Raw genomic sequence first — 12,744 nt, 5'->3', positions numbered from 1 at the left:
TGAAAAATAGTCCTTGGAGAAGGGAACAGAAGCTTGCTGGCTTGATGAAGCTAAGCCCGGAAATCAAAATGAGTACACAACTACATGTTGGACAATTAAAAAAAAAACAAAAACAAAACACAAAAAACCTCTCATTTAAGTAAAAATGTTAATGCCTCTATTAAAAAGATGGATTATATGTATAAGATAATGATTACTAATTTCAGGTAGTTTCTAGAACCATCTTCTAGATATTTACTTTGAAATCCCCTTTAGAGTGATAATTACATTCCAAATATTCCATTGTATGTTGTATAGCAACCCACACCCACTCACCTGTAGATTGGGTCAGATTCCCTAAAAGGAGCTAGGATGCTCTCATTTGCTTCTTATTAATCTTTAATTCAATCTAAAGTATGGTGGTGTAGAAATGTGAGAGGAAGAGAGTGATTTTTAAGTTAGAGTTTCTATGGGGTAGACAGGCTTTTGAATTAAAATTAATTTGTAGGAAAGTATGTATACTTCAGTATAAGTAGTTTGAATGATAATTTCGTATTTAAATATAAGATAGAGTGGGCAGCGTGGACATTGTGCCAGCCTGTGTCAACCGCTTTGTGGAATATGCTTTCGGACATTAGCAAACACACCCAGTATGTTGGATTTGGAACCTTTTCCCTTTTCCTATTGGGTTATTTCTTTAATTCAGATGTTATTCACTGAAACAAAATTATTTAAAAACAAAGTTTAAGGACTTTTAAAATCATACTCATTTCATAGATATTCAATATTGATGAAAATAACTTAAGAAAAAAGCCCTTCTCATAAGTCTTGTTTTAATATAAGAAAATTCTTTTTAAAAGTCTTATGTCATGGAAAGTTTAGAAATCCCACTTTAAAATTTTTACAGTGATTTCATATTTGTTACAGAATCATGTTTCTCCTTTTTGCAGTATTGTTTTTAGTATGTAAGCTAAAGTTGTGTTTTTCACCTATAATGCAGTATGTGTGAGCCTTGTTAAATGTGCACAATAATAAAGAATGACTGAGTCCTTTTTAATTCTTAACTCACTGGAATATCTCTCAGAACTTCTTCCTTGACATGGTCCTTTGGAAAGTTGTGTTCAGTCGAGACAAACAAGGAGAATATCGCGTCACCAGCACACAGCCATCACAGGTTGGAAATCAGCACTTACTATCAATTCTTCACGCGTATTTAGGCTCCTTTTACTTGTGTACTCTTACTTGGTGGTGTTATATGTGTTGCGTAATCCTTTTCCCCCTGCCTTGTGTTTCTTTTCTTCTAAGAAGTCCTAAGAAATGCATGACAAACATTTGTTTACAGACATCAGAAATTTCATAAGTCTCTTTTCCATTCCAATCCTATAAAGTTCTTAGTTTTATCCTCATACTTTATTTTTTTTTCCATTATCATGAATTCTACTCAAAAAACTAAATTAACTCATGGAAACTGTTTTGAGTTGGGAATAGCTTCTTCTAGATCAGAGCTCAGACATTTTGAGGAATTCTTTCTCATTTTTGGGGGGGTGGGGGTTTGGGGTTTGGTTTGTGTTTCTTTTTTTGCTTTATTTTGGTTGGCTGTATGACTTACCTTATGTTTTCCATCATCCAGAAAAAAAATTCAGAGACAGTGCTGGTATTTGTGTAAACCAGGCCTTAGGACTTTTGATTTCTGGGATATTTATAGCCTGCTATACAAATTAGCTTTGCAATTTAAAAAGAACAAAGGAACTAAAGCACATTTTGTCATGTTAAGATGTTGATGTATAGCCCGTGATAGAAAATACAGTTTTATTTTCTAGACTCTATTTTAAATGAACACCATGTTATTAAAGATCTGTAGCTGATTATTCTATGTAGAGAATTAACACTATATAGTTTCACTCTTACCAGTGAGTGATGGGCTTTACACATGAATTGTAAACATTCCTTCATCTTCAAGCCACAAGGAAGCTTTCAGAGATCAAGAAATTGGGTTTCTTGGCATTTCTGATTTTGATAATTATGCTACCAAGGCCATGGTGGGTGATTTGAAACTGTGGCCCTCAGGCCTGGTTCAGATTGTTTTTTTTTGTGAAATATTCTTCTAGGTGGTATAGCACTGGTCTGTGCATTGGTGTACAGAGGTAACTCGTGGTTGCTGTGATGCTGAAGCCTGTGACAGTGATGTGCCAAATGTGATAATGGTTACCCATGGTGGACAGTGTTGGCTGGAGCTTCCCAATTACATTAAGCCTGGAAGCAGGAGTGGTATCCACTCCCGAAATAGCTTGCCTCCAGAAACTCTATGAACAGTGCTCAGGTCTTCCATTCGTAGGGTCGCTATGAGTCGTCTGTGACTCGATGGCACCTAACATCAACAACAACAACTCTTACTCTTTAGCTGCCTTAATATAACTAGCATCCAGTACCTTGATTAAGTCCCATCACTGGGGAAGGTCAGTGAGAGAGAGGAAGACCCTTGATGAGAGGGATTGACATAGTGACTGCAGGAGTGAGCTTGCGCAAGGACGAGACCGTGATCATGGCACATGACAGGCTTTGGTCTGTTGTTTACAGGGTCACTGGGGGCTGTAGTCCACTTGAAACGACTCACTGGGGGCAGCTTTCTGTCCTTTATTTGGATAATTGCCCCTCCCAGAATGATTTTAACAAGAGGTCTTACAGTGAGCCATTTTCTTTCTCTGCTGTTTTTTTTAATAATAGTGAAGAGATGAGTCTGGAATCAACCAGTTTCTCTTTCTCAGAGTAGTGCACGTCCCAGTTGCTCGTATGGGGTGGTGAGAGAGCTCTTTTCCCAGTTTGGGGTGGTTGTGGTTTTTTTAAATTTTTTGAATAGTTGCTACTGGGGATTAATCTTTACTCATCATCTATCCTTACATTAAATATTGGCATTGTCAGGCCCCATGCTAGGAAAATATTTAAACTGAGTCTTCAGCTTTTCCAAAGAGATTTTTATTGATCAGTAAAAGGAATGCATATTCTGAAGAGGATTGTACTCAGTTTATTGTAGGAGTCCTAGAATCATATTAATTGCTACAATGTGTTTATAATGTGCATCTCAGAAGTGTTAGATTTTGAAAATTGCTGAGTAGGCAAGAATTTTAGTCTTTAGTTTTATTACCCATAAAGCCAGAGTTTTCAATTGTATGTGGTAATGTGTAGCAGTAATTTTAAGAAGCTCTGGTGGCATACTCTCTGGTGAGTTGCATGCTCACCCAGAGGCCATACCTCTCTGGGGTTCAAATCCAGTAGCCACTCCCAAGAAGACAGGCATCTCCTTGTACTTTGGAACCTGCTGGACAGTCAGCTGTTAGTTGGTTCCATCTAATGGCAGCAAGTGAGGGAAGGTAATTTTTTGTTAATTGAAGTTAGAGAAAGAAGATTGTTATTGTCTCTGGTTTGGAGAAGCCAACAGCCTCCAAGATAAATTTTCCCACTCAAAAATGTCATTAAGGCTGAGTGTGGAAATTACCAAACAGTATCAATAATACCACATGCAAGCAAGATTCTGGTGAAGATTATCTAAAACGACTGGAACAGCACATTGACAGAGAACTGCCAGAAGTGCAGACTGGTTTTAGAAGAGGCTGTGGTATTAGAAATATTGTAGCTAATTCTGGATGGATCTTGGCTAGAGGAATGTCTTATCGACTATGCAAAGGCTCTTGTCTGTGTAGATCACAACAAACTGTGGCTAATTCTGAGGAGACTGGGAATTCCAGAACACTTGATCATACTTATGTGAAATCTATACTTGGACCTGGAGGCAGTCTTCAGAACAGAGCAAGGAAATGCTGCATAGCTCAAAATTGGGAAGGGTGTACGCCAGGGATATGTTCTATCTCTATACCTTTTCATTCTATATGCAGAACAGATTATCCTGGTGGCTGGGCTCTATGAGGAGAAATGTGGCATCAGGATTGAAGTAAGACTCATCAACAGTCTGCATTATGCAGAAGACACAACCTTGCTTGCTGAAGGTTGCTTGCTGCAGAAGGTCAAGGACTGCAGCCTTCAGTATGGATTGAAGCTCAGTATCAAGAAAACAGATTCTCACCACTGGGCCAATGGCAGCATCATGATGGATGGTGAAGAGATTGAAATTGTTCACAGCTTTAGTTTGCTTGGCTCCACAGTCAGTACTCTTGGCACCAGCAGCCAGGAAATTAAAAGACTTACTGCGTTGGGAAAGTTGACTGTAGAGACCTCGAGAGTACTGAAGAGCAGTGATGTGTCTGGAGATTAAGATGTGCCTGATACAGGACATGGTCTTTGCAGTCACTTGCTATGCATCAGAGAGCTGGACTAAGGATGATAGGAGAATTGATGCCTTTGAGCTGTGGTCCTGGATAAGAATACTGAATATACCATGGATGGCTAGCAGAACAAACAGGTTCATTCTGGAGAGAGCTAAACCAGGCTGCTCCTTGGAGGCAAGGTTTCTTCTGAAGCTTTGTTTGACATCCTTTGGACATGTTTCAAGGAGGGACTCACCGGTCCTTGAAGAGGGGCATCAAGGTTGGGAGGGTAGAGGGACCAGCGTCAGAAGAAGACCCTTGATGAGATGGATTGATTGACTGGGGTAATAGAGGTGGGTGTGTCAGAGACAATAAGATTGGCACAGGATAGAGCAGGGTTTAGGGCTGTTGTACATAGGGGCGCTATCTGACTCGAAGGCACATAATAACAACAACTAAATAGAAAAGTAAGTACAGATGAAAGTGACTTAAGTTGCTCTTAAGTCTTCCCTGGTTACTGTGACCCACTTTCCCCTCCAGCTGCACCTCCACCCCCTGCCCCTACACCTGATGCCTCTCTACTCTTTTACTAAACCCACTGGACCTCTTCATTCTCCAGCTCTAGGTCATTTGAGGATGAGAAGCCGCTTTGTTGTCTTCTTTCTTTCCTTACTCTTGACCAAGTAACTTAAATGATGCTAGTCATTCTTTTACATACTATCATGTAATTTTATCCTGCCTGAGAATTTGTGCCTTATGTTTGCCTTTTTGGAGGGGAAATACTCAGGTGGTATCTGTACTCTTTAGGCTGCTTTGAATATTACTTAAACTTGTTCTCAATGTTAATTATGATGACTATATATTTTATATTCACAAATTGGTATGGAAGAAGACTTTTATGAAAACCAGTATGCCATTGTAAAACCACCCCCCACAAAGCATGACTCTTGAGATTTCCTAAAATTGCTAAGAGTATTGGCTTTTGGCTCTGGAATGAACAGATTGGAATGTTCTGAGCAGCAGGAAAAATTTTGCCCCTTCTTAAAAACTCTTTCTGGCTTTTCTAAGGGATACATTTGGTTATTTAATCTTTCCTTTCAGAAACACCAACGAATGTAGTTGCTCTGGCTGCTGCTCTTCTTCAAGGCGTTAGTGCTCTGTGTATTTTGGGGGTACCATGTGTTCATTCCAGCTCCTGTGTCACCTCGCTGTCAGCGCTCACCCCGCACCCCCACCCGCCCTCCTCGAGTTCCCGCATGCCCGCACAGCCTCATATTCTCTCCTGTGGCAATGGGGATTCTGTGTGAGGGTGTTGGTGATATGTCTGTAGACTAAGAAACTTGTGTTTGTGTAGAGTCTCTGTGTGTGTGAGAGAGAGAGAAAGAGGAGAGAGAGGTGTGAAGGTTCAGGGACAAAACATGTTTCTAATGATGGTGGGAAGGCAGGATCCTTAGTGATCTTCATGATGTATTTTTTTTTTTTCCATGATAAGAATGTTCTGCTGTTGATCATATGAGGATTGTTGTGGGGTTTTTGGTTTTAGCATACACTTAAATGTGAGAAGGATACTCTGTCGCTGTTTGTGCAGTTAGTTTTATTGCTTTCCACACTCAGAACTGTGAATCCAGATAGACGTATGTGCTTTAGTGTGTGTCGAATATTCTTGTCTGAGACTTTACAACTACAGTCAACATTGGCTGTTCAACCTGGTGGTCTTGTGGGACCAACAAAGCTTGTTTCAGTTGGACTGTATCTCAAAGTCAGCCATCAACAGTAACCTTTTTCTGTGATCCCTTGTCAGTGCTGCTGCTTGTCTTATAAAAAGCAACAGCTTTAGGAACAGTGATGTTCTCTGCAGTTAGGTTTAAGAACTTGAACATGTTGGTGGGAATGTCAGACCCAAGTAGTAAACTGTCAGTCTCAGAGTAAATATAAAGGTTTGTTACATACCTACTTTTAACTGGAAAGACTTGTTGCCTGTATTTTGGATTACTTAAATGTTCTGTATGCAGAGTCTCTTCTGGATTCTAATACTAAATAAACTTGTGTGGCTGTCTTTTATAGTGGTGGTAAGAACAGTCTCAAACTATGAAAATAGAGAAGTCTACTAGATGAGTAATCTTGAAAACTTTCCCTTCCTCCTTGTGGAGTTAACTTATAGCTTAACTCGTGGCCACAGTTTTGTGCCTTAGATTCTTGTTAGCTATACAATTTAATGTGGTTTGTTGATAAAGTAAATAAAAATACTTTATCCCAAACCCCATACAAATCCCCCCTTCCCTCAAGTGAATTCTGACTTAGTGGGGTTCTGAGACAGAAAATCTTCATGGGGAAAAAGTGCCTCATCTTTCTCCTAGAGAGTGGCTGGTGGACTTTTTGTTGAATTTATGTTTCTGTACAAAGAATTACATTTCTCTTTACAGACAACCAGAAACTCTGCTTATTTTGTCTAAGGTTACATTTATTAAAAACAAGATTTTAATAGCAGCAGATCTTTTTATAATGAAATAAAAACTAAAAAATAGTAATTACATAATACTGATTTGTAAAGTCTGAAAAATACTTTCTAATTAGGAATCCAAAAGAAACTATGACTAAGTTTTTATTCAGAAATACAGATCAATTATTGTTTTGGGAAAGTCATGGACATTATTATGCATGTATGAGTTCTAATTTTCACTTGTCAGTCTTTACTTCATGATTGTTTTCAAAGGTGAAATTAGCAAAAAACCGGATCATTTTCAACTATTCTCTTAAAAGAATGATCAAATGGCTAAGATGCCAAGATCAATAATAACCATAAAAAATGTTATTTTTAATATAGGAGTAGCCTTTTGCTTTACAGAATTCCGGAATCCCAGTCTGTATTATAATACACATAAGGATATTTTATAACTAAATAAAAATGGAACTACATTGATGTTAACCTGGAAAGTAATTTAACCGGAAAGTAATCTGTCCGGAAATAATTGAAAACTGATTATTTTATTAACACGGATTTTGTTGTAATTCTTAAACTTTGTGTTATAATTTAGCAAAACTGTTAATAAACTTTCAGTCAACTATTGTTCTTTTTCCTTATTTTCATAGGAATCAGTGGATCGGTGGGGGAAATGTTGCTTGTCTTGGTTCTTGGGCTGTAAAAAGAAGATACCAAAAGCAAAGTACATGTACCTGGCACAAGAGCTCTTGGTTGATCCAGAATGGCCACCCAAACCCCAAACCACCACAGAAGCGAAGGCTTTACTGAAGGAGAATGGATCGTGTCAGGTCATCACCATCACGTAGCGGTGGCTGGGTCTCGGTGGTGTATTCCTAGCGGTGCTCAGGAGAATGGCATTTCAGGACTTTCTGAGCCTGTGTGTCAGACTGACACCACTTCACTTTATGTCCCTGGTGATCTTTAGGTTACAGTAGCTGATTTTAGAGCCTTTTTTGTTATTTTGTTTGCTTTAAAACAAATCAAAAGGTACTGTTTTGCCATGTAATCCATTTGTAAAGTCCTGTAATCTTCATTCACCAACTCTAAATGTTACATACATTTCCAGGTTTTTAACCTTTTTCTTGCTCGCAAGCCTCAATGGTCTTTTCTCTTCTGGGTGCAGAAGAGAAATGCTGTTTGGTAGGTTTTATAGGCAGTAGCTTGTGAGGAGTGGTTAGTTCCATTAAATTTATCTTCATAACCCTCTTATTAGAAAACATCGTTGTCTACATACAGGCCCTAAATCTATGATTAATAAAATGTATTAGACACTAGTCAAAACAGGCCAAAAGCTTGTTTTTGTTTGATTCCAATATTTCTTCCAAAGAGTCTTCTATATAGACACTCGTTCCTTTGATAGCCAATTTAGTAGTGAGATTGTATGATGTTGCTGATAGAACAACTCAGGTAATTTCCACTTACATGTTTTTTTATTTCCTGTTCAGACTGCCTGGGTTTTATTTTTCTAATCAGCAAGGTGCTTCACTGCCTTCTTGTTATGTCTCTCAAAGCTATTAAAAGGACCTTGTGTTATATCTGGTGTCAGTAGTATAATTTGCTTCAGTTAAATGTTGTAGAGCTTTTTCACTGAGTGAAAAGATTCTTTGGTCAATATATGTAGATCTCTCATTCTCTATCTTTTGTACTTATTTGTTTGCTGTTCCTTTACACTTTGTATTACTTTAAAAGTTATTTTCCTTACTACTTTCACCTTTTCAGTTATCTAAAGACATGTGATTTCATTTTCAAAGCATTTCCTCCAAGACTTTTTAAAGTTTGACGTATGACTCTCCCATCAGTGAGGCTTAAGAGGAAAAAGAGGTTAAAGATTGAGAGACTGCTGTTATTTTAAAGCAGTATGAATTTGGTGGCAGTTTGTTCTATGCCGTTAGATGGCGCCAGATGCCAGCTCTTACCTGTAACAGCTATCTAGAAATGAGAACATTGGTTGCAAAAATTTCTGAGAGAAATAAAAATGAGGGAACAAAGAATTAAACATTCATTGAGCCAAAAGAAATGTGGAAATTCTTTTTCACCTTTCTGTTTTCTCTGTTTTAAATACAAAGCAAAATGAATTTTAACTATGCCTTTTGTAGGTAAGATAACAGGTTGGCAAAGCCTGTTATAAACACAGGAAACTAACACTGCAGGAAAATGGACACTAAACTATAAAACCCTGTGTTCTTCCTAAATAAGTAGCATGCTTGTGCTTCTCATTGCTAACTGATCATTAATTTCTTGATATACAGAAGTAATTTATCAAATGTTATCCAAAAGAATAGGGCCAATGGTTCTCATTTCTTTATGCTGCAAAGACCTGAATGATGTTTGGTAACTGTTGAAAAAAAAAGAAAAATAAGTTAACACTCAGGATCACTGTTACTGCTTTTGCCAGTGATGATTCTTATAAAAGCTATAATCGAAGTTTTCCATCAAACAAAAAAATACAATACTACTATACATTAGATTATAAAACAATTTTTCCACGAATGAGCCTATAAAGCTATGCATCTTAGACCTCTTGAGCTGTGAATTAGCATCATTTTCTATAGTTGGTCTCTTGATATTTTTATAATTTCCATAGTCTTTTTCAACATGTACATATGTTATTCTTTAGTGATTTCCCAGAATTGTAAATTTTATTCTTTGGTTTACATACTGAAGCAAATGACTAAAATAATTGCTAAGTAACAGCTTAGAAATCCTGTTAATGAATTGTATTTAACATCTTCAAGAGCATGATCATAAATGACTATTTTTGAAGTCCCCCTCCCCCTTATTTTTAAGCATTTAGAGTTTATAAGGGTTTTATATTTCAGATATTATTATTGATTTCAAAAGAGTGACTTTTTAGATAGTTGGGAAAGCATTTGTAGGAAGTTGATTTGAACATAGACAAAGGGGGTTGCTTAAGTTTTGGTTGCTGGCTCCCAGAGTGTGACTTGAGGAATGTCTGTGAATCTAGGGGTGAGCCCTGCTCAGTGCCACCGATGAGTGAGTCTTCTGTGGAGGTCACTGGTATATAGTAATTTTGATTCTGAACTTCACATTTAAATTATTTGAGTGTATACAGACCTAAATTTTATAATCTGTACATATATTATTTTGATGTATTAAGATGAATAAATATTGCTGATTTAAATTTTATTTATGCACATACATACAGGACAGAAGTGTCCAAGAAAGTAATTGTTAAATAATGATATGTAACTTTTTAACTTTTTAAATAAATAACAAGATTTTTTAATGTGTGTCTCCCTCAGGGTTGTTTAAAGTTGGTTGGGTTCCCTCCCCCCAAATATAAATAGTGGTAACTAACTATATGTTTTCTATCTTAATAGCACCAACTGCTATAAAGCAGTGCTGCAAATAATGCTTGAATAAAAGTGGCTAAGCCAACAACAAAAAAATACTTTTTATATTAGTTTTATAATTCTTAAATTTGAATGCTTTCTAAATTGCACTTGCATTTAAAGAAAACTGTTGCAGTTTCTACTCTTATTTATTTTGTTTCCCATGTTTATGTACATACTGCGCAGTTTTCAAAGCCTGGTAGATAATCTGTCACTATGCTTCCGTAGTCTGTTCCACATCCAGCTATCCAGAGAACAACAAAACTCAAGCTTTAGGAAATACTTCAAAAATTTCATGCATGCATGCAATTTGACCTATCTGAACATAGTTTATTTTTGTTTTGTTTTTGTATATTTATGGTGGGAGGTGGTTGGAAACTTTTAATAAATAAGTGGGGTGTTAATTTTTGTACAGTCTGGGCATTTACACCTATTTTTAATGTATTAAAAGGTAATTATGTACACATTAAATTAATAAAACAACAGTTTTCTGTTATGATTTGTGAATTCCCTAAGACCTTGGGTTTTTTTAAGTATCTTTATATCAAAAATGATAATGCATCTTTATATTTTTAAAAGAAAAGCATATTGCTGCTCAAGAATGGTACCCTGTTGTCAAAGGCATACATTCATAATTGTACATTTAACATTGTAAATAACCTTAGGAACTCTTTTTTGATTGATGCTATTCAAAATAAAATTTAAATGAAATAACTTTCCTTTTTTTTCCCTGTGATTTTTTTATACATTGGTTTGTGTTTTTTTTTGTTGTTTGTTTGTTTTGTTTTGTTTTTTTTACTTAGGTGAATACCACCATCTTTGATTTCATTTTCTTAATTAATACTTCCTTAAGGTGGAGGGTCAGTGAAGGAGAAAAAGACCTTCAACCAGATAGATTGACGTAGTGACTAATGGGCTTGAGTGTGTCAGAAATGATGAGATGGCACAGGATAGGACGTCTGTTGTTCATAGGGTTGTACTCCACAGTACCTACAACATTATTTTTTTTTTTTAAACTTTTTAAAGAACAACACGGTACACTTAGTGAATATGCTGTTTTAACCAATTTAAGTGCACAATTCAGTAGCATTTATTACTCCTATAGTGTTCAGTCACCATTATTAGCTTCCAAAAGTTTACATCTTCTCAAACAAACTCTTGTACTTGGTAAGGAGTAACTGTTCCTTCTCCCTCCCCCCAGCCCCTGGTCCCCCTCAGTCCCTGGTGTAATGTTATGTACTGTCTCTGCCTCTTCTAGATAATTTCCCGTTTCTTCCATGTTTTATGCAGTTGACCTGAAGCATCTGTTGCTGAATACTTGGTTTGTTTCCAGGTTTTGGCTGTTGTGCTCAATGATACTATGAACACTGGCATTACAAGTATCTGCATCCTCGGTTTCAGTTTCTTTGGGCATAAACATGGAATGTTGATCATACAGAAAGTCTTTTAACTTCTTGAGTAACTGCCAAACTGTTTTGCATGGTGACTGAAGCGGTACTGTTTAACATTCTCACCGATGTACAAAAGGTTTTGATTGCTCTGTATCCTTGACAACACATTTTCTGTTGTCTTTTATTTTTAAATATCCATGCTAGTTAGATGTGAAGTGGTTTTTCACTGTGGTTTTAATTTGCTTTTTCCTATTGATATCAAACATCTTTTCTTGGACTTATTGTCATTTATACATCTTTGGGGAAATGTCTATCCAAGTCCTTTTCCTATTTTTTTCATTGGGTATTTTTTCTGTTGACTTTTAAAAACATATTCTGGGTATTAATATTTCTATACACTCTTGGCACCATCAGTCAGGAAATCAAAAGACTAATTGCACAGGGAAAGTCTACTATCAGTGACCTCTCCAGAGTACTGAAAAGCAAGGATGTTAGTCTAGAAACTAAGGTGCACCTGATCCAGGCCCTAGTCTTCTCCATTACCTGTTATGCATCAGAGAGCTGGACAATGACTACGAATGATAGAAGAAGGATCGATGCCTTTGTGCTGGAGAAGAGTGTGGAACAGCCTGTGGACTTCTAGAACAAACAGATCGGTTCTAGAGAGGATGAAATCAAACTGCTCCCTAGAGGCAAGGACTTTGAAGCTCTGTCTCACATACTCTGGGCATGTGGCCAGAGGGACCTGTCCTTGGTGAAGGACATCATGCATGGAAGGCTGGAGGGACAGCACAGGAGAGGAAGACCCAGGCTGAGATGGACTCAGTGACTGTAGGCTTGTTGGAGATGATGAGATTGGCTCAGGACAGGGCGGGATTTAGAGCTAGTGTACAGAGTTGCTGAGTTGCAGGCGACTGGATGGCACATAACAAAAAATATGATTTATAAATATTTTCCACTATTCTGTGGATTGTCTTCATTCTCCTACTAGTAGTCGTTCTTTTAATGGATTTTAGGATTAATGAAGAAGCCAAACCCATTTAAGTGTCATTTTGGGTAGTGTTTTGGTCTTTTCTTTCCTTTTTTTTTTTTTAAATTGGGAAAAACATATTGTGGGTACGAGGAGGTGAGGGTTGGGGGCAGAAGGGTGAGGATGGGCCAGGATGCAGTTGCAGAGCTGCGCAGTTTGGTCGGTGGGGGGAGCAGGTGAAGGAAATGATGAGGGTCCAGTGGGGACCAGATGCTACAGAGGAATGACAAGCATTTTTCAATAGTAATTA

At 37.3% G+C, this 12,744-nt stretch overlaps 1 protein-coding gene across 1 annotated transcript in view; it reads left to right on the top strand.

The window, feature by feature from the left end:
• ATP13A3 (ATPase type 13A3) overlaps nt 1-7,668 on the top strand; it is a 42,590-nt gene extending 34,922 nt beyond the window's left edge. The window contains exon 31 of the mRNA XM_006902089.1: nt 7,329-7,668. Coding sequence (XP_006902151.1) covers nt 7,329-7,526 — 198 coding nt within the window. The 3' untranslated portion in view covers nt 7,527-7,668. The remainder of the gene's footprint in view (nt 1-7,328) is intronic.
• Nucleotides 7,669-12,744: the final 5,076 nt, after the last annotated feature.

Source organism: Elephantulus edwardii, unplaced genomic scaffold (assembly GCF_000299155.1).
Source record: "Elephantulus edwardii isolate Elephantulus edwardi_28Jun2011 unplaced genomic scaffold, EleEdw1.0 scaffold00367, whole genome shotgun sequence".
Classification (NCBI taxonomy): domain Eukaryota; kingdom Metazoa; phylum Chordata; class Mammalia; order Macroscelidea; family Macroscelididae; genus Elephantulus; species Elephantulus edwardii.
Note: the sequence above shows the minus strand (reverse complement) of the source record. Positions and strands in the feature narration are given on the sequence as shown.